Source organism: Bactrocera tryoni, chromosome 5, assembly GCF_016617805.1.
Source record: "Bactrocera tryoni isolate S06 chromosome 5, CSIRO_BtryS06_freeze2, whole genome shotgun sequence".
In the NCBI taxonomy this organism is placed as follows: domain Eukaryota; kingdom Metazoa; phylum Arthropoda; class Insecta; order Diptera; family Tephritidae; genus Bactrocera; species Bactrocera tryoni.
In genome coordinates this window covers 38142478-38166030 of record NC_052503.1, presented here as the reverse complement: position 1 = coordinate 38166030, position 23553 = coordinate 38142478, and the positions used below count along the sequence as shown (strand labels likewise).

General features: G+C 35.9%; 1 protein-coding gene across 2 annotated transcripts; it reads left to right on the top strand.

Annotated features, from left to right (window-relative positions):
- The first annotated feature begins 4917 nt into the window (after window positions 1–4917).
- On the top strand, window positions 4918–23401 carry LOC120778272 (tubulin polymerization-promoting protein homolog). Of its 2 annotated transcripts, none has more exons than XM_040110052.1 (3): window positions 4918–5087; window positions 20332–20728; window positions 22493–23401. In XM_040110052.1, exons 2-3 carry the CDS (start codon window positions 20339–20341, stop codon window positions 22673–22675), a joined length of 573 nt encoding a protein of 190 aa, XP_039965986.1. In that variant the 5' UTR covers window positions 4918–5087; window positions 20332–20338; the 3' UTR covers window positions 22676–23401. The 2 variants fall into 2 exon arrangements, with proteins under 2 accessions (XP_039965986.1, XP_039965985.1); XM_040110051.1 differs by lacking the exon at window positions 4918–5087 and adding an exon at window positions 19913–20200.
- Window positions 23402–23553: the final 152 nt, after the last annotated feature.

Sequence of the window (23553 nt, the reverse complement as noted above, 5' to 3'; positions counted from 1 at the left end):
AGTCGTAGTTCAGACAGTTATTTATTTGAATAGCGGTTGCTCTTATTGGCTAGTGAAACTACATATGAATACATATGGGGTATTCCATACCAAATCGACCACATTTGAACCCGACCCCTTTAGATTTTGCTGAAACTTATCCATCCTTTTCTACTCTTTGAGAAACATTTTTGAAAATTTTTTCAAAATTTTTTGTCCAACTTCCAAAAAGTTATGAATTTTTCAAAAAATGGTTTTTTAATTTTCAAATAGCAATAACTTTTGTAGAAATTCACTTTTGGTGACCTTTTTTTTAAAATTTTTGGTTTTGAAGGAACTTTTCGAAAAAATACACGAAAAAAATTTAACACGATCAATTATATAAAATAATCGGTTTTTTTAAGCAAAATCGTCATTTTTTTTGGAAGTTCGCAATTTTTTCCATTTTTTTTCCTCAAAAAAAACTTCAATTAATTTGACAACTATCCTTGCTAATTCCGGAGTGGGCGGAGTACGATGATCTTGAATGGCCGAGTTGTATGATAGCTGTATGCCTTACTGATCCGATCTGAACCATTTCTTCGGAGCTTGTATCGCTGCCTTGGACAATATTTCATGTTAAATTTCTTAAAGATATCTCATTAACTAATTATTCATATAAGGACTGAATTTTCTTTATTTTTGTTTATAAATTTAGTGTGTAAATTAATAACAATCATAATAATTAATAAAAACACACACAGCGACACAACTTGTTCGCTGGGTTAATTGAACGAGTGAAAAAAGCGTTCTCACTCAAAGCGAAATATAACTTCTGTGAGCAAGAGTGGCTTTCTTGCCTTTTGATAAGCATTTGCTTGGAGTGCATATGTTTGTTTGTATGTATGTACATGTATTACGGGTACGAGTATTTTGAGCTATTGGTATTAGTTCTAGAGAAGGTTTTGTTTATAAAATTCGTTGTTATTATTGTGTACCATTGTCGTGCGGTGGAAATGAAGTCATCGCTCGAAAAAACTTTAAAGTTAATATAATATATAGCGAATGATAGGCACCTAATGATGTGCGGGGCAACTTAAAGAATAAAGAAGAAATAATGAATTAATGAAATTTTGTATGAAATATTAATAAGAGTTTAAGCTGCTTGGTCCACGTAGATTCTTCAACAAAGCAATCAATCTGCGTGGCTAACATGACTTCAATATACATACATACATATGTATTTACGATCAACAAGATGGTTTTGAAGGTACAAACGGTTGTTATAGCATAATTTCTTTTATAACAAGTGTCCCTAGGCTGTTCCTTAAGACAATTATATAAACATATAAACTCCGGTATCTTGTAAAATGAATACTTAATGGAAAAAAGAAGAGCGCTATAATAATTTCAAATTTGAGCTTAGACTTGTACTTGTTTCTTCGTAGCAACGAAAATAATCCTGAGGTTTTGCTACTATGTATTCGAGTTCACTCAGATTTAGTCCTATTAAACCATCAGTTTATTACCCAAGAGCGCTTCCTGAATCTTCTGGAAACGTTTCTATCACTTTTTAAGATATTAGTTGCGTTTCAAAGTTTCAAAAAAGGGTATTTTCACTATATTTTTAAAATATATGCAATCATACATTTCATTTGAACAATTCAGCATGCCAAACAATCAGCAAAATTAGCTAAACCCTAATTCACAAATCTAACCGAGACTCTTGTATATACATACATATTGTGCCCAAAAAATAAGGTGACATTGTATTTATTTTGAAAATTCTTTATTTATTCTTCCAAATCAATTTCATCCCCTTCAAAGTAATCCCCTCCCGATGCAATACACTTATGCCACGGATTTTCCAATCTTCGAAACACTGGTTGTAGCCACTTTCCGGGATGGCCTTCAGTTCCGTCTTCGCTGCGGGTTGAATCTTCTCTATCGTATAAAAACGGTGTCCCCGGAGCGGTCTTTTGAGCTTGGTGAACAGCCAGAAGTCGCACGGCGCCAGATCAGGTGAATACGGTGGTTGCGAAACGATATGGGTTGAGTTTTTGGCGAAATGATCACGAATTACGAGGGCAGTATGGGATGGTGCATTATCGTAATGTAAAAACCAACAATTCCGGTCTTTTTAGGCGGATAGCGTTACGCAAACGACGCATAACGTTCAAATAATATTCCTTGTTGACTGTTTGACCGGTTGGAAGGAATTCATAATGCACAGCACCACGATAATCGAAGAAAACAGTCAACATGACCTTGATTTTTGAGCGACTTAGGCGCGATTTTTTTGGTCTCAGCTCTCTTTTGGTACGATATTCGCTCGATTGATCGGTTGTTTCGGGGTCGTAAGCATAGATCCAAGTCTCATCGCCAGTTATAATGCGTTTCATGACACCCTGGTAGTCGGAAAGCATCGTTTCACACACTTCAACACGACGCCTTTTTTCCAAAAAATTCAATGTTTTCGGTACCAGTCGAGATTTGACGCGCTTGAGGCCCAAAACATCCTTCAAAATGGTATTGGCTGAGCCTTTCGATATGCCAACTTCATCAGCAAGGTCTCTAATTGTTAATCGACGGTTTTTCAACACCAAATCTTTGATTTGTTGAACGTGAGCTTCGTCGGTTGAGGTTGATGGTCGCCCTGGACGCTCTTCGTCTTCGACACGTTCACGGCCGGCTTGGAACTCACTATACCACTTGTAAACATTTTTTTAGACATAGCCTCATCAACAAAGGCTTTCTGCACCATCCTCAACGTATCCGCAGCAGAAAATTGATTCCGTAAACAAATATTAATGCAAATTCTTTGCTTAACAAATTTCGATATCGCAAAAAACGAAAAACTCACTTTTAGCAGCTCACAAAACGACACGTAACTCAAACACTAATGAATATTTTGACATGAAATTTGACGTAAATGTGACTGACAGTACTGCCAACCTAAAAAAAATAATTCTCCAAATCCAACGCGCGCAGTTTAAATTCAAATGTATTATTTTTTGGCCACAGTAGTATATGATCGTTTGCTTCCCTTCTACCAGGGACTTATGAAGTAATTCTTGTATATTAGAGTTTTAGTAGTCGTGACTTGCTTGGAATATTTGTATGTCTCTCTCTCTTCTATAATTAACTCAATGTTTGTGGACATTTCAGGGGCAAATAGTTTTGTGTATGACGTCATAAACTATATGGTGATAAGGCTTTTTTATAATTACTGTAGCAGTTTGAGTGCTCGCATTGTTCATGACGTACTATATATGTATGTAAGTATATTTCCCTCATTCTTGGCTAGCTCTGAGTATCTGATCACGAGTAATAAAATAAGATTGTCAAATCGAAATTTTTGGTAATCGAACTGTTAGCATCTTAAAAGGTCTAGTTAGCGATACCAATTTAACAAAAAAATAATTAATATTATTTATATAAAATATGGTCTGAAATCATATTAGACTTCGCTTATTGGCTGAGAAATAAACTAATAACAAGTGTTTTTTTAGACGTGTGCTTTTCAATGGTAATACGTTTTCGTAGTTTAACAAGACACATTTTTTTATCGATGAAGCTCAATTTTAGTTTAATGGATGTGATGATCCACAAGCTTTTGTTGCGATGCCTATACATGTTAAAAGAGTTACTGTTTGAAGAAAGGAAATCAAACCTAAAACCGGCCTACATACAATCTTTTTCGTCTTCGTTACTGGCGTAGACACCGATTACACGGTTATAGGCGAGTTTACAACAGCGCATCAGTAATTCTTCCTTTTCGCTGTTTGGCGCCCATTGGAATTTCAAGTGTAGCCAAGTCCTTCCAATGGAGTGGAGGTCTTCCTCTTGTTCTGCTTCGCCCGGTGGGTGCTACGTCGAATATTTTCAGAGCTGGGGTGTTTTCATTCATTCGAACGACATGATCTAGCCAGTGTAGCCGTTGTCTCTTAATCTACCGCAGAATCTTTCTCTCGAAAACTCGTAACGTCGACTTATCAGATGTTGTCATCGGCCACGGCTCTGCACCATTTACCCCCAACTGCCACATACTTCATGTAATGATTTTCGTTTTCCTAACAAGCCTTATAAAGCATAAGTCGTAAGTTATATAAATGAACAACTTTTGGAATGGAATTGGTCTATATCTTGGTCTAAACTTCATATCCCTAACATAAAGAATTTCAGAATCTCGATCTTCTGACTGAAATATAGCCGTTAAACTAAATTTAATTCTTTCGAAATATTTTTTAACAATAATATAAAATTTAATTTTAATGAGTTGCAAGAGTATAAAGTGTTCGGTTGCGCCTCCCTCTCTCTTTACCCTTCCTTAATTGTTTTGTTTAAATTATTAATTGTGAAAAACTTTCCAATTCTGTTATATCTTTTATTTAGAAAGTTTTTCTTAAGTATCTGAATGTTTAAAATGTTCTAGCTCTACGTTTTTGTCATAGTGATGACCACGTAAAAGAATCTGACTAATTTTCTAGCGCTAACAAATGGTCATTACCAAATTGTTGTTATCTCAAACTCGCTGTTGAACCTTTTGACGCTAAAGTGAGAAAGCACATAAATAATACGTAAACATACATACTATATTCGTTGGTACATACATACATATGTATGTATGTACATAATTTGGCTCCACTCGTAAGTGCATCAGCTCTCGACAACAATTCTGGCAAACTTTAAAAAAACTCACTCAAAAGAGTGTGTGTATATTTGTTTCTCACTCAAGCTCAAACAGTTGTCACAGCTACAAATCCAATAATATAGTTCGTATATACATATGTATGTATGCACATGTGTGTGAATGAAATACGCAAATATTTATAGGCTCTCATTTATATTTTATGAAAATGTTTGTGTGTGCGTGCAAATATGTGTGGCAGAACAGCGTCCGCTAGAAACATTTAGCTTTTGCGCACTTTTCCCACCGACTGCTGTGCGCCATTGTAGAACACGACAGATTTCTTCGCAATTTCGTCCAGTACGCAGAGTACAGCGGAGCAGACCACGACAACAACGACGACGAGGCTAAGTGTGACTGATTAAAAACAAATACGACCAAAAATAAAATTAAATAAGAAAGTGACAGTATTTAAATAATATTTATTGAAGCTAAAAGTGTAAGTTTATATTTAATCTCGTTAAATAAATTTGTAAACATAAACGTGTGTATGTATGTATGCAACTGAACGCATGATGCAAAAAATTGCGAAAAGTGCAAACATTTAAGTGTGTATACGCGCAGCGCAGGCGAGTCATGGAATCTCGGCTCCTCTGATAAATCTGATAAAAGGCGCCAGCACCAAGGCAGTTGTTTACAAACAAATAGTCGCTTGGGGTGGATTAAAAAGAAGAAGATCTCAGTTGAAAATAGAAATTGAAAATTGTTCTTAAAATAAGAGAAAATCAACTCCGATTCAGCAGTGTTAAGCAGTCAGTTATGTTGTGCAAAAAATAACTTGTATATTTCTGCAGGAAATGTAGCTTCACGAGTATATATATTTTTTATGTATTCAAAAGTGTAGAAACCTGGAAAGTGGGTCATGAAGCGCGGCATTTAACTGCGTTCCCAACAATGTACAATATAAAATTGTGGATATACATATATATGTATACATATGAATGCTAGTGCGCTTCCGCTTTTTCTTCCTGTTTCTGGAAGAACAAGCAGCTCCTTTTGTTAAATTAACTCATCATACCGTTTATGTAGCATCATTTTAGGCGTTCAGCGCTCGGCTTAAGCTGAATTTTATTCAATTTGGTAGCGGAATTGTTATAGATAATTTTTCGATACAATTTTTTTACTTTGTCTAATGTTTATGAGAGTGCATAAGCTGGTAAAGAAAATTTTTTTTAGTTTAGTATTTTATAGAAGTTATTATATCGGTATTCGGATCCTACTGACTGGTATTTAACCACTTTGTTGGCTTTGTTATACATATACTATTGAATACCAGACCAGCTGATATTTAATTTTAGTCATAAAACTATACTTTTGAATCGAACACTCGTGTGTGCTAGATTCGAAAGTAGTTCAAGAAACAAATATCGGAAGAAAACATTTAGAAATATTTCCTTTAAATTTTGTGTCTTTATATATTCAAGATACAGACCAATCAGAACATAATTAAAAAAAAGTTAGATATCTAAAGAAAATTTACCACCATTATTGCTCTCATAACATAATATTCTATCGCCTAAATTCGGCCCACAACCATTTTCTTTAAACTAGTATTTAACCCGTTTCAGTAAATGCTGAAACACTTCAAATGCTAACGACAGTCGACTTTCGTAGCAAAATGGTACCTACCTGCAGACATTGATGATGCCAGCAGATTAACTACAACGACTCTTATGCACTCGCAACATACTCTCGTATTCACCCTACAGGGTTCGCGCTAATCTGCGTACATGCGCACTTTGGACGCTGCGTGTTTATTCGGTTTTGTTTTCGTTCGTCGATTACTCGGTGTGAGTATGATGTCATATGTGCGATGCTTGTAGTATGCTCAAATAACACACCCAACAACTATTCGGTACTGACCACCCTTATGCCACCCACTATTACACTTGTCTGCGAGGCGGGCGTGTTAGGAGTTCGCGTGTTGCGTTTTATTTGAAGCAGCAGCGAAAGTGTTTTCGATACACAATTTAACTCGTGACAATGTTCTGCCTTCCTTGAATATTTTTGCCTCTTTCCATATCTGCCGCGTCTATTTTGCTTCAAAAACTACTTTATCACGTCCACGACTTCCTGGTTGCCTGTTTTCCTAGTTCGTGAGGGCAGCCATTTTATAGGTTTTTGAACTTTCGGCATGTTTAATGATGACGGAGGGTTTGCTTTCTTTCTATGACTTCCTGTCTGAATAACATTCTCGTGTTTAAAATCATGTATGCTACTGCCGCCGACAACAACTACTTTCATGAGTCATACTTAATCCTAATTGATGCATAGTTGCTCTAATGACGCGATTGCTGTAATTAATTTGGTTTGTTTTACTTATTTTCCCCTAAATTGGTGCATGTGTGCAGAGCCCGCATTTTGGTGGTCCATGTTGACCTAGTTTCTGTAATTGAAATCTGTCAATTTGATGGCGTTGAGTGATTTTGTGGGAAGCTTTGAGCTTTAAGCCAGCTCTGCAAGACTAATGTGTTTATGCAAAACTTTTTTCCCTCATACATTCCAAAAGGGTTTTTACGAAAAATATGATGTAACTATGTAAGGAGTTTCAATAAATTTACGATTTATTTTAAGGCATTTCAGTAAATGCTGGAACACTTCAAATGCTTACGACAACCGTCTTTCGCAACATTAAAATATAGATTTATTTATTTTTTTCAAATGTTAAGTAAAATTGTTTCAAACTTAGCAGACCTGAAAAGTTCTCCGACGATACCGACGATAATTAGAAACATGGCCGAGTAAGACTTCTGAAATTAAGATAGTATTAACTATCCAAAGGGTTTGTAAAAATGTCTCTTAAAGATCAAAAAGTTCATTTTCATGAAACAACTTTTTGAAAATGGTAAATGGTTTAAAAACAGAACTATTTTATAATATGTACTGCTTTCCTAAGACTAAGACTTGAAATGTAGGTGTTCTGTGGTGTTAAATCGCAAGATCATGGAGGCCACAGGCTACGACGCGCTCACAAAAATTTTCCTTCAATACATTGTTTCGTTGGCTGCATGGAATGACTGTCATCTTGTTGTAACCAAAGATCATCCAAATTAATATCCTCCATTTCGGGGACGAAAAAGTCATTATACATGGCCCTATAGCGTTCACCATTGACTGAAAAATTATACCCGGCTTCATTTTTGAATAAATATGGTTCAATGATTGCTCCTGCCCATAGAGGACACCGAACAGTGACTTTTCAAAGATGTAACGTCTTCTCAACAATGGTTTGTGGGTTATAATCACTTCCAATGCGGCAATTTTGTTTATAAAAGTACCTATTTAACTGAAAGTGAGCTTCATTGTGGTAGAAATTTTTTTTGTGAAAGTCGGCAACAAAGTCGGCAAATGAGATGGCCATTTTATCCACCTTCAATGAACGTGTGGCGCACTTGCTGGTCTTCGGCTTTAATTCTTGCACGAGTTGGATTTTGTAAGCCCACAAACCAAGCCTCTTCTGCGAAATCGCCGATTATTGCAAGCGATGGCGAGTGGACTCACTCGGTCTTCTTTGATACTTTACTGCTGCATTAGAATTTTCGGAGTGCGCTGTACAGCGTTTCTGTGAATGCTTATTCTCCGCTATAGTAAAAGCGGTGCAAACCCGATCCATGGTTGCTCGAATTGCCAAGTCTGCTAAGCGATTATCCCGACCGAATATTGGAGGCAGCGCGCGAACCAAACTGCGTATAAATAAAGTACCAGCTTTCAAAAAGACCAAGTCCGAAAAAATTTGGTTTCATTGAAAACCAACGTATAAAAAAAGCACACTTTATATATAATTTCAGTAGATGGTTATCCACAAAAACTTCCAAGAGGCTTTGTTTCGGTTTTCAGTTACTTCTTTCAAATACTTAATTCGCTATAAAATTGTCGAAATGACAGCAACTCTGAAAAAGTTGGAAGGGCGGGCGTGAACCCAGCTGACGATAGTCACGTGAGAGATTTTGTTCCAAGGCCTGAACCGAAGAGGGATTGTCCGCATAGATTTATTATATAACATGACAGTTTGACACGACTCATGCATGATCTGTCAAAAAAAGGCTATTGAAAAAACTACCTCCACTTGGATCACCCGTTATAAGCACATCAAATCAGAGTGAAAATAAAGCAAGTAATTTTTGCACGAATATATGGAAAAGAAGTTATCCACGAATTTTTTTGTGGCTTATAGTCCATAGATTACATTCCTATCATGGGATGGTTTGCAACTTGCCACTAAAATTTTTTTACTGTTTTCTCATCTCTTTTGTTTTACTGAAGCTTGGAATTTGCGTCCTACTTTGTTATATGGTCAAAGACAACCTTGAAGCTATTCATATCATTTCATGAAAAACCTTACAATTCAGAAAGATAAATATTTTTCAATCGATGAAAAAAATCATTGCGACAGACAAAATATACATACATACTTTATTACATCATTACATCTCTATACAAATCCAATTTATACTAACTTTCAAACCAAATTCATATTTCTTACCCAAGCAAGTAAGTAGTACAGAATATAACATACAAAAAAATAATTTTACACCCTGAACAGGGTAAATTATGTTTGTCATAAAGTTTGTAACACCCAGAAGGAAATGTCGAAGATATCTTAAAGTATATACATATGTATATGTATAAATGATCAGCATGACGAGTTGAGTCGACTTAGCCATGCCCATATGTCTGTCTGAGTAGTAATAGAACTAGTCCTCCAGTTTTTGAGATATCGATCGGAAATTTTGCCTTGTTCTTTTCTCATCAAGAAGCTGCTCATTTTTTGGTACCGCCGATATCGGACCTTATAAGCTGACCGATCAAAATCAAGTTCTTGTATGGAATTTTTTATATTCGTGAATGGTATAATTGCTTCGGTGCAACCGAAGTTAACATTCTTTCTTTTTTTTTTAATTATTATACACACACACATACTAATGTGCATGAATACGTATGTATGTATGTACATATATTACTTTAAGCATCAATGGTGTGTTTTATTAAAATTTCATTTATACAACAAACATTCGAACACAGTGGTATGTGTGTGTAATTATGCGCATAATTAATGCTTGGCGTGTGTCCATGTCGTACATAATAAATAATATTATATGTATATATAATATACATATGTTTGTACTACAATATATACATTTCCGCATGATGTGTCGGTATAAAATTTGGAAACTTGTATAATTAATGATTAGTAATTTAAGCCAATTTTTCTGTGTCTGGTCTTTTCATGAGCTTTTACACATGTACCTAGTAATTTTTGTATTTACAGACATGCACACAATGGCAAATAATATTTTTTGGTTCTTAGCATGAGTAATAAGCTTATGCCTTAAGCAGTTAATTGTGCTATGCCAACACGTTTAGGTATCTTTTTACGGTTTATAAACACAAAGAACTCGCAAATATAGTCAGATTACTAGTTTGGTAAACTTTTTGTTTTTTGTCAGATTTATGATAACATATCGCCTTATAATATTGAAAGCAACACTGGGTGAAAACGAAAAAGATATAGTTGCCGAAAATATTGCATATAAAATAACAAAAATAACTCACGATATAGTGAAAAAACGGCACTAGATTTTGGTAATGGTCCTTAGAATTTGTAATGGGTGATCCATTTCGAGGTTCCCTACTTTTTTTTGAAGAAACAGCACAGAAAATTCAAATTTAATTCTTCCCTTCGAAGGAACATTCTTTCGCGTTTATTTTTTAATGATTGTCTCTATCAAATGTTGGCCGCAGCTACTAAGCTAACTATAAAAAGTTCATGAAAATCATTGATAAAACGCTGTGTCAAACTTATTTTCTCTTTAACACAAATGCTTAGCGTTAACTTCGACGGCACTGAAGCTATACTACCCGTCACAGGTTCAAGTTTTCTTACAAGAACTTCATTCGTATAGCACCTATATATTATAATGGTCCGATCTGGAAAATTTTTCGAATATTATTTTGTTGCCTTGCAATATAATCCACGCCGAATTTTGTGAAGATTTTGTCAAATAAAAAAGGTTTCCTTACAAGAATTTGTTTTTGATTGGTCAGGTTGTATGGCAGCTGCAGTTAGTTCGATATCGGTGGTTCTGACAAATGAACCTTTTCTTGGAAAGAAAAGGACATGTATAAAATTTCAGATCGATATCTCAAAATTGAGGTCGTCACTTCTTCTGAATGTTACAAACTTTTTAACAATCTTAATATAACTCTGTTCATGGTATAAAAAAATAAGGCATTATATTTCAAACCGTTGATCATTGGATTGGAAGTTGGTCACTCAGTTTACCATATTCTAAAGTTGCGGAAATGCAAGTCAAAGATAATATACATAGTATGTAGAGGGCTTCCAATAAGAGTGATATGATTGCTTTAAAACACAAAATACACTAATTATTATGGAAATTCAAATGTTTATAATTTAATGTGAAGTACAATCGATACAATTAGGTTCTGAATTTAACATCATTCAAACGGTCTTTACGACTGTTTCTGCAAGAACGAGTTCGATTAACCCAGCTTTTGAGTACTAAATCAAGTCGTATGTCATGAATAGCACGTTCAAAATTGACTTCTAAAGCTTGAAATAACCCCACAAGAAGTTGTCTAAAGATGTTAAGCCATAACTTCTTAGAAGCTATTCAATGTCACAATTTCTTGAAATAATCAAATCTCCAAACTTTGCTCGCGGTAATTCGGTTGTTGCACGTGCTGTGTGGCACATAGCCCCGTCTTGTTGGAACCAAATATTGTGAAGATCAATTGCAGCCATAAAAAATTTTTCAACATCGATCTGCGTTGACAGTAACGGTGTCACCATCTTCATTTCGAAAAAATGAAGTGATTCCTTCAAACCAAAAACTACTTCAAACAGTCAATTTAGGTGAACGCACGGTTGTTCGTGAATACTTTCTGGATGTTCTTTCCACTTGCATCGACAGTTTTGTTTATTTACCGCAGTATCAGATGAAAGTAAGCCTCATCAGAGAAGATGTTCCAAGACAAAATCAGCAAATTCATGTTGCTTACGGCGGTCCAATGGCTTCAGTTCTTGCTTGAGAACAATTTTGTATGGAAGCAAGCCAAAACACTTTTTTAAAATCCGACAGGTTGTGGTTTCAGGCTGTCCCAATTATTGAGAAGGTCTTGGAATCGCTAAATTGCGGTCTTCAGCAACACTTGCCTGGACGGCAGCAATATTTTCATTACTTCGAGCGATTATTTGTCTTATTGGAACCTGAATATTATGTAAAGAAAATGTATAGTACGCTCGAAATTTTCAACAATTCGTTGAAAAGCAAACACAGGTGGACGACTATTACGGCCATAAAATGGCAAAGCGTACAAAGGGTTGAAATTGGAGAACGGTTTTTTGATAACAAAATTATATAATTTGAAAAAGTTATATCTTTCCATGATGAAATTGTAAACATCACTGAATACAATCGAAAAAAAAACAGATAATGATATATTAAAAATGACTGATTCGACACTCAGAAATAATAACATCCCTATTGAGAAAGCCGGTACATAGTTTGCTAGTTTATAAACGACTATTGGATATTGCCTCAGAGTACGGGTACTCCATACGAACTTTCAATATACATATGTGACCTGGTCTACGAAAAGGGAGCTAACGTGCGAAAACTAGTTTTCTGGGAAAAGCTGATAAAAATAATAGTCAGTTTCTCTTTATCTCATTAATTGTTCTCCTTTTTTTTTGACACCTAAGCCCCCTTTCCGTAGACCAGGTCACATACATATATTAACTTGTAGTGAAATTTTTGTTTTTAAATTTTTTATTAAATTTAATATAAGTGATTGCGCCATGGAGAGGGCATTTTTCTGAAACTTTATCTTCTGATGAAAATATATACAGCCCAACGCACACCCCAAACAGCAGCAATCGTTGAGTTAGGTCACTCATACTAAGAGCATATTCAAACGATATCTGCGCTGAATAACGAGATGACATAATTTTGTATTGTTGTTGTCAATGTTCCGTATCATTGCTTGCTGTGAAATGCTTATTCGGGAAATACATACATTTTGCGGTTGAAGCGATGAAAAGTGAAACCCCTCTGTAAATATACTTACCAATTCATACACACGAGCATATACATACATACATTTACACATGTAAGCATATGTATGTACATACAAGTGTCTCGGTGCATAATTCCGTTTTGTAATGCAAGCAAAAATAGCAAAATGGTGCACTCATATCAGGAACGCTTGTTCTTTGTCAGCCACACTGGCGTCGTGCGGCTTCAGCAAAATGGCAGGGCAAGGAGTGGGCGTGAGGTCACACAGCCGCACTCATTTTATACTCGTTCCTTTCTTGCTTTTATTGACAATTCACTTTTATGACTTTTGGGTGTTGCTACTTTGTTTACAAATAAAGAGATGCTTTCCACAAATGAAAGTGAGCGCGGCTGTGTCTTTGTTTGCGGAAATTGCTTTATTTACATCTGATAGTAAACTGTGTTTTAAGGTCGCGACGACCTTGACCTACCCATTAGATGTTTGTAGCATGAGAATGAGTAGTTGCTGGGTGTGCAACAGCTGAAAGATAGTGAGTATTGGTTGTTATTGCTTTTAAAGAGGCTTTGTTTGCGTGAATGTGCGTGTGAATTTATTTTCAACGTGGGCCACCTTGTGGTGAAAACCGGAAACGAATTTTTGAAATTCTGATAAAAGAGGGGACCAGTTAAAAATGCGTTGCCTTCATTGGAACATTGTGGTATATGCATCTTTAGCTGTTTCATTACTTTGATCAAGTATCCAACTGCAGAGTAACGGATCAAGTTACTTACCTAATACGTTTACTTCAAACTTCACATATGTATGTGAGTATGTATGTACTACTATGAGCAAAAAATATTAAGACTTTGTTCATAATTTTAAAATTTTTAATCTATTCTTCACAATCTACATATGTCGAACCCCGTCGTTTGAGTTTGCTGAATAGCCAGAGAATAGCCAGAAGTCTCACGGCGAATACGGTGGTTGCGGCAGCACATTGGTTGAAAATTTGGCAAAAAAAACTCATGTAGAATCAATACAGTATTCGACGGTGCAAAAACCAAGAGTTGTCGGCTTATAATTCCGGCCTCTTTTTACGAATAGCTTCGCGTAAACGACGCATAGCACTCAAATAGTATTCCTGGTTGACAGTCTGTCCGGTCGGAAGGAATTTGGAGTACAAAACACCTCGATAATTGAAGAAACCTGTCAACATAAGCTTGATTTTCGATCTGCTTTGACGGGGTTTTTTCGGCTTCTGCCTCCCTTGGTCACAATATTCGGCCGGTTTATCGTCTGTTTCCGGGTCGTAAGCATCAATCCAACACTCATCGCCAGTAATAATACGTTTCTTAGTAATCGGAAAGCATTGTTTCGCAGACGTTAACGCGACGCTGTTTTTCGAAAAATATTTAGTGATTTTGGAACCAATCGTGCTTTCACTTTTCTTAGACCCAAATGATCTTTCAAAACGGTTTTCAATGATCCTTCTGACTTTCCAACGACTGTTATGCGTCGATTCTCAAGTACCAATCCCTTTCATTTTTTTTATTGACGTGTTGATCATCGGTTTATGTTGATGACTGTCCTTGCAGTGGTTCGTCGTCAACTCGTTCTCGACCCTCTTTGAATAATTTTTACCCATCAAAAGCACTGGCTCACGGCAAACAATTATCACCGAAGGCCTTTTCCAACATTCTGAATGTTTCGGCATGAGAAATATGATTCCGCACAGAAACTTTAATGGAACTTCTTTGTTGAATAATTTCACTAATAGTAAAGATCGCCGAAAGCACTTCATGTAATTCAGAAAGACAAGCGTAAACTAAACACTAATGATTAATTTCATGTTACATTTGGATCTGTGCCAATCACTGACAGTCATACTAACCTAGAAAAAAAATATATCGACAAGTGGGTTTTCGCGCGAAATTTAAATTAATTAGTCTTACTATTTTTTGCCCACAGTTGGTATAATTTATGCCAGTGCTATGATAAAAGAAGAAAAGAAAACTAAAAATTATCCGCCACTAATTTCCTACTGGGTTGTTTCAACTCATAACTTATGCAGTAAATACTCAGATGTTACAAATTTGTATATGGTGTATGTCGAAACATTACCTTGCCCAACTGTTGTCTAATATTCATGTACACAATCGCACTTGTGACAGCCTATAAGCACAAAGGCTCAAAATGTCTCATATAATTATGTATGTATGTATATCTTGTATACTTGTGAAAAGTGAAATGTATGATTTCATGCATACGAAAATTTATTATAGACCCGGTGGTGGCTGGCGTTCAGTCTGTTAATTCACACATTTGCGCAGTCATTCACATATTGCACAAACTTTTTAGTTATTTATAGTGAGTATAACGTCATTTCTACAAATATTTAACAAAATGACCACATACATATGCATACATACATATCTCTCAGTATACGGAATTTCCATATGCAAACATAAAATTCATCAAAATTTAATTTCCGTACATAATATTTTAGGTTCTTTGCTCACTGAGTACTAAGAGAGTTATATTAGTTTTCCAGTTGAACTAACGAAATGTTTAAAGTCATCATATTAAATAAGCCAGTGAGCTTATAAATGTCGACACAAACAATTCATGACCTTACTTCTTTTAATGAAAAATTCTAGGGTGATGAGTTCTCATTAAATTGACGATCTCATAAATTTAATCGTGTCGACGAGCCTAAGGTTTCTAATATAAGACTGGTCAACAGTGGTTTGCCTAGATATAAGATCGCGTTGTATAGTATATGGGTTTTTGGAAAAAAATGTTTTTTTTGGATTTTGAAAATTTTTTTGGATATTGAAAATATTTTTATCAGAAAGCTGAGATTTTTCTATATAAAATTGGATAACTTCCAAGTTTTTATCACTCAATTTTGAGGTCGTTAAAAAATAAAAGAAATAGTCATTTTTTTGTTTGGTCTCAATTTCAATTGCGCGCCAAAAAACAATGGAGCAACTTTGACCACTAAAAAGTTAACAGATATTCTTATTTTGGTCTATATTATGATATTCTAAAGTTTAGTCAAAATCGGAGAACCACGGGTACAAAACCATGTCGCCAATTGATGAAATGGCTCATATGTATTTGTGCCCACAATTCATGGCACTATCATTGATTTTGATAGATTTGCTCTCATTTATTTTCAAACATTTATTTCGATTTTACGGTACAGAAACTAAAGAAAATAACTGATTTCTTTGTAATGTCAATTTTGTTTTGAAAAATAAAAATAAATCAAAGTAAAAAGAGAGAAAATTGTTGAAAACATAATTTATACTTCCATAGAGTTACTTTTACTCGTATTTCTTTTATGATTTTCCAGTTGACTCTCACGTTTTAAGAACCGGAAGTAATGTGCCATCTTGATCTTGATACCTTTCTTCCAAAACTTTTAGATACAACTGTAAACGCTCTCTCTGTTTCTCACTAAAATTTTCAAAAGTATTCGAAAACATATCCAGATCATTGCGAAGATAGTTTAATTTAATTCTATGTTGGCTTCTAGAGTCTGAAAGTTTGTCAGTATATTCTTCAAAATTGTTTCATAATTTGTTACTTTATGGCTAACTAGGAATTTTCGATTAAATCCATATTCTTCCACGTTCACCGCTTTTAAAACTTGCTATAACATTCCTCACTCGACTAGACTATGCGAGTTCAGGGTAGACTATGCGAGTTCAGGGAATTTGGTTTAGTTTTTCCGAGGACATGCCAATAAGTTTTGAAACACAAAGTAATTCTCCGGAATAGCCTTGAGAGCCGAGGTGCATGCTGCTTGGATCACCTCTTTCGTCTCAAAGTGCTTGCCTTTCATCGGCCTTTTCAGGCAAGGAAACAAACAAAAGACCGGGGAGCCACATCTGGGCTGTAGGGCGGCTGCGGAAGCAATGGAATGTCTGCCTTGATTAGGTAGCTGCTCACAAGAAAGGCGGTGTGAGACGTGGCGTTGTCGTGGTGCAACTTCCAATCGGCTGCTATAACTTGATGGACCCAATTGACCCTTCGTTTGAGTCACTTGGGGACTTCCACGTAAAACTTGGCGTTGACGGTTTGTCCAGGAAGAACAAATTCGTGGTGGACGATGCCTTTGATGTCAAAAGAGACAATGAGCATCGTTTTCACTTTGGATTTGTCATTCTTCTTTGCTTTGGGCGAGAAGACGCCGGCGTGTGCCACTCGGAAGATTACCTCTTTGTCTCGGAAATATACTCAAAGATCCATGACTCGTCATCTGTCATCTGAATTGCTTGAAAGGGATATAATTGGTGACGAATCATGGGTATATGGTCATGATTTCGAAACCTAAGTTCAATCGTCTCAATGGAAGAATCCAGCAGAGCTAAAGCCAAAAAATAAAATTTCCCACCAAAAAGTGCATATGAGAACTACTTTCAGAATTGGAAAAAATGCTCGCACAACTTATTATATCTGAGGGGGACCATTTTGAAGGGGTCAACATAGAATTTGATAGATAAATAAATGTATGTTGAGAAAAACTAAAATCCACCATATTTTTTGAACAAACCTTGTATACAAGTTATTTTATGGGAAATATTAATTCATATAAGAAGGCAAGATGTTGATATGTCCTAAATTAATTACAAAATATTAATCCGAATCCAGAGGAATTAATGTAAATGCAAACACTGAGTAAAGCTCTGATTAAACGAATTTTAATGTTTGTATGGGCATATCAACACACGGGCGCACGACTCATGTTGTTGCAGAAACGTCAGATTGCATATGCACAAACCTACATACATATGTACAGGTGAAAACGGAATGCAAAAGGGTCTGAAATTTGCAACGACCGTTGTGGACCGTTCACTTAATCAGCTTGAAATTAATTGGCAGCAGTTTTTTTGCCGAATGAGAGAGTAAGATTACGACAGTTTGTATTGACATTTAATTTAACAGTCGACTGTGGACACAAGCAAGATGCATTATTAAGGCTTTAGGGGACTTTATCAGAGTGAATAGTAAGCAAGACGGGTATAAAAATTAGTTACAGTAGAGCACAGCAGTTTAGATTTGATGTCGAACGTATAGCTGATGGCTGTATTAGTAAAGGGTGATCCATTTCGAGGTTCCCCACTTTTTTTTAAAGAAACAACACAGAAACTTCAAATTTAATGAGGATTATTTATTATCATTTGAAAGAACATTCTTTGGCTTTTATTTTTTGAAGATTATCTTTTTCTGATGTCCATTCGTTGAGTCCAATTTTCGATGACCCGTTCGAGCATTTCGACTGGTAACTGGCGAATGACGCGCGTGATGTTTTGGACCAAGACCTGATTCGAAGCAAGATTGTCCGCATAGACCTTAGACTTTACATATCGCCATAGGAAAAGGTATAATGGTGTGATAACACACGATCTTGGTAACAAAATGAACTGGCCCAAAACGTTAAATTAGCTGCTCACCGAAGGGTTCTCTCAATAAATACATTGAATGATGCCATACATGGGAAGTAGCGCGGTCTTGTTGAAACCAAATGTTGGCGACATCGCGATCTTCAATTTCAGGCATCAAATAGTTGGTTATCATGGCGCGATAACGGTCGGATTGACAGTTACGTTCTCACCGGCATTATATTTTAAGAAATATGGACTGATGATTCCACCAGCCCTCAAATCACATCAAACCGTTGTTTTTCAAGAAGAAATGACAGCACTTGAATCTCTTCATGTTACGCTCTCCGTTCCAAATGCGGCAATTGTGTTTGTTTACATACAAATTGAGGTAGAAATGTACTTCAACGCTGATCAAAATCGAAAACGTAGGATCTTCTTAGAACTTTTCAAGAGCCCATCGAACGAAGCGATGTCGCTTGGAAAGGTCGAACGGCTTCAGTCCGTGCACAAGCTGTATTTTGTACGCTTTCAATTTACGATCTCAACGTAAACTACGTCAAGTCGTTCCTTACGTCACTCCGAGTTGCTGCGAACGGCCATTTTCGCGCACACTCTCAGCTACGGCTGTTGTATTTTCTTGACTGCGTGCTGGACGCGGTCTATTCGGTCGAATATTATCCAAAATTAATGCTGCATCTTAAGATGGGTGATGGTATTGCGAATAGTACGATCAGTGGGCTGATTACGTTGACCAAAAGTTAAGTGAAGCGCGTGAAACACATTCTTTACAGAACGTGAATTTTCGTAATAAAGTTGAACGATTTGTAAATAAATGTTGTTCAGGCGTAGGTCTCTCCATGATGAAATGGCAAACAGTACTGAACAAAATAAACCTGACAGCTTGACACCACTCACGCGAGATATGTCAAAAAAGACTATTGAAAAAAGTACCTCCACTTGGATCACCCGTTAGAATCGCTGTTTGAAGCAGCTCACTTATTTTGCATTATGGATTTTCCGAGATTTCTTATTTTACCCTGAATAGGGGTTTGTTACGATATTTGTAACAAAGAATTGAAAACCATATACATATGTATATGAATGATTAGCCGTAATTTTCTCAGTACATTTGTCGGAATCACAGATATCGGACAACTATAGCATACAGCTGTCTTACTCTATAGGACCATGCATCTCAACTTGATTTGGTTGGAACTTAGTAACTTTTCTTTTAAATGAGCTATGCTATGCTATGCTATCTATGCTAGCGCTTACATTTGCATACTGTACTAGAAAATTCATTATAAAATCAATTGTTGATATGAAAACATGAGATGAATATAAAGTTTGCAATTGACTGTTGCTGATCGCATACAAAAGCTTTTTCGTACTCTTGGCAAAGTAATTGAATTGTTTAGCATTTCAATAATTATTATTCTTTATTTAATTGTTTATTATCTTTATTATAGCTTTTTATTCACACAGCTTTGCGAAGTCGTATAAATTTACACACGCTTATGTTATCATAAATATTTGCGATATATGAAAATACAAAAATAATACACCAGAATTATTTAGAAAGCGTCAATATGTAATGGAAGCAAAACAAGTTACGAGAGATAAGCAAACAAAACCGAATGAAAGCTAAACAAAAACATTAATATAATGATAATTTCGAGTGCTAAAACCCCGCAGAAGTAAACAAAATTAGTCTCAGAGAGAATATGGAAGAACCCGCATTCTATTCACAGTATTTTGATGATTATCAGAATCAGTTGATTACACGAGATTACCGGAATCGGTTAATAGATAGCTAATATTGTGCGTTTACTTAAAAATTCACTTGGTTGTTACTTGATTTACGGTACAAAATGAGTGCGTGTTGAAGGTTTATTAGTTATTTATAAGGGAAAGTCGGTTATTGATTCACATACGAAGTCAGGTCATGTAAAAATTTGATATGAAGACAAATGGCCAGCTGTTTGAAGTCAAATAATTAGATATTCAGTTGCGTGAGTTTTGTGAATGATATTCTGGCCGAAAACAAAGTGAATTTGAACATTACTAAATATAAATTATTGTAATTACTGTTACCCGTTCTTACTTTTTTCAAAATGCTTGCGACAGTAGTTGCGCACAGGTGAATAAAAATACATACATACATATATTCGAGCATTATAAAGTAATGATTTGTCAGCATATGCGTAGTTGCAACCAATAAGTTCTTGCTAACATTTTAAAACAGTTTTCTTCATTTCGTTTATTAAACAGATCCAACATGTCAGCAGAAGCAACAAATGGCAGCAGCCCCGCTCCCGCCGCGGAACCACCAGTCGCTGAGGTCGCACAATTGGCTTTGGACGATGAGCCCAAAGTTAGTTTTGCCGATCAGTTCAAAGCCTTCTCCAAATTCGGTGATACAAAATCCGACGGCAAATTGATTACACTGTCGCAGAGCGATAAATGGATGAAGCAAGCTAAAGTAATCGACAAGAAGATCACCACTACTGACACGGGCATACATTTCAAGAAATTCAAGGCAATGAAAATCTCACTTGCCGATTATAATAAATTCCTGGACGATTTGGCTAAGGCGAAAAAGGTCGAATTGAGTGAAATTAAATCGAAGATGGCGGGTTGCGGCGCTCCCGGTGTGCTGCAGGTTTCGGTAAGTTGCGATCAGTGAAATATATTATATTTTTCCAATACTTACATCCAAAGATGTTTCGGTATCTTTTCTAGTACTTATGTATCGAATTGATTTTATTCCTGTGCCTCTTTCCGGTCTCCATTAACCCACTTTTTGTAGCAACCTTAAATAGGTCTGTAATCTGGTTCGATTCTCAAAGAATAAATGCTTATTTCTTCTATTTATCGATAAAATCGATCTTTTTTTTAAAGCACATAGATCAAAACAATGCGTTGATCAGCGCCCCAAATAATACATGATTGTTGCAAGTATTTTTTGGTTCCAGCTGATCGGGCGGAAGGAACATCTTTTCCACCTTGGTCGAGTTCGAGACCGATCAAAAATCTCTGCCGTGATGTGTTTCCGGCCACAGTGCCACTCTACACTGAATTGAACTTTTCAATTCTACCTGCCTTTAGGTTTAAACCACAGCCACCACGCATCTCCCCAAAGGACCAAACCCAATAAGCAGATTGGAGCGAACTCCAAAGTCTAACTGCTCCTCGTGATACCAGATTTAAGTCCCCGGTCAGACCTTGTAGCTTTTCCTACTACCAGTTGAGCACCCATCAAACTCAATGACTGGTGACATTTGTCGCTTGAACTTCAAATGTCTTTTCATAAGAAAGAATCTCATTCCAAGTCTATAATATCAGTTCAAGCTGAGTTTTATAGCACTATTTCTGACAAAACTATGCTGAAATTTCCATGCAAGCCAAAATATAAAGACACTCTTACGGCAGATATACCTTACAGCGGGGGAACGTCACTAATTACAGTTATAATTTCGAATTCGTAGATAATTCTGACTGTCTTGGAATCAGCATTAACACCAACAATAACACCAGCCTCGAAATCCAACGCAGAATCACTCTTGCCAGCGGATGCTTTGGACTGTGTAGGCAATTGAAAGGTAAAGTCCTTTCACGACAAAGCAAGATAAAACTCTACAAGTTTCTTATCATTCCCGTTTTGCTATATGACATGATGTTGTCATTGTGATCTGTCGGTGTCAGGAGTGTTCGGAAAAAATGTTTTGCGGAAGATTTATAGTTCTTTGCGCATTAACAACGGCGAATACCGCATTCGATGGAAGGGCGAGCCAGACGCGTCTACGTTGGCTATGTCATGTTGTCCGGATGAATGAGAATACTCCAGCTTTGAAAGTATTGGATTCAGAACTCGCCGGCGGAAGCCAAGGAAGACGAAGACCTTCACTCCGTGGAGAAGGAACTGCCTTCATTTGGTATCTCCAATTGGCGCCAAATACCATAGCAAAGAGAGGAAACGACTGGAGCGCTGTTGTTGACTCGGCTATAAAACGTAGGCGATGTCTATGACGGTCAAAAAAAATGTTGTAGAGCTGAAATTATAATAATATCACTCTTTCAAAGTGTTATATGTAAAATATCAAAAAATTCCATTTTGTGTTCATGAAATATGATTTGGGCACGGTTGGATCCTTGTTTTTAGGGCAACAACTGAAACTTCAGGGGGCATTTGCAAAAATTAAAAAAAAAAATCAACTTGGCAAATAATGGATTACCTAATATAGATATATATAGTACATACATTTAGACAAAGAGTCTAAAATTCGGTCCTCCTTATGTAAATCTTCTATATTTTTCCCTAGTATTAATATCTAATGAGCCGAGTTGTTTGCATGGATTTTTTGGATGCTAATTGATTTAATTTAATTTAATTTGGAAGGTGCTAACACATTTGTTTTGTTGTATTTTATAGGCTGGCAAAGCCGCATCGGCCGTGGAACGTCTCACCGACACCAGCAAGTATACGGGATCTCACAAAGAACGCTTCGATGCCACGGGCAAGGGCAAAGGCATTGCTGGTCGCAAAGACTTGGTGGATGCATCTGGCTATGTATCCGGCTACCAGCACAAGGACACATACGACAACGCTCATTAGAAGCAATAAATTGACACGCATTAATATATAATCTTTAAAAAATTGTATGATTAAAAATCACAAAAAGGCACAAATGAACATAAATGTAGATTTTTAGATGCCACAATCCTTTGTAACGCAATTTTTTTAATAATCAAGCTTAAATAGTTTATATTATATGTAAAGCGACACTTATGTAACAGAACGTATTAATTTACACACAACTTGTGGTCACCCTTCCCAGCAAAGTGTTGAATTTTTGTGATACTTTAAATTAATATTAAACGAATAAAATGTTCTAAAATAATTTATTTATTAAAGATTGGCTCTCATCTCACTCGATTTGGCGTTTTATTTTTCCATGTCAACATCACAAGTAGTATACTCGAAACACATACACCTGTACACATGTATATACCCTACAAAGATTTTTCGAAAAGTTTTGGAATCACTGAAATACACAAAAATTTATATATGAAGAAATTAGAAATAGTTGTTACAGTGAAAATTGAAAGAAATTTAGAATTATTTACAAGCAAAAACAAAGAAAATTTAAATAATGTTGTAAAAACAGTTGAAACCCTGTCGTTTATTGCGAAAACTACCTTTTGAGATGCCCATATTTGTTTATACTCGTACAAATTTATACGACATGATTTCATATTTCGAATATTAGTGATATATTATGTGTATCAATATTAAATGAAGCCTTCTTATCAATAAAATATGCAGTTTAAAATCAAAACATTGGTACGAGACATTTTGAATTTGGTTACACGTTTTTTTACACAAAACCAGCAAAAACGCTTCAGACTTTAAAGTATTTTGTTTCTTTTTCGAACTCAAAATAAACTGGCCCGATCCTATTGCTTAAGCCGGACCTCAGGCAACATTCAAGC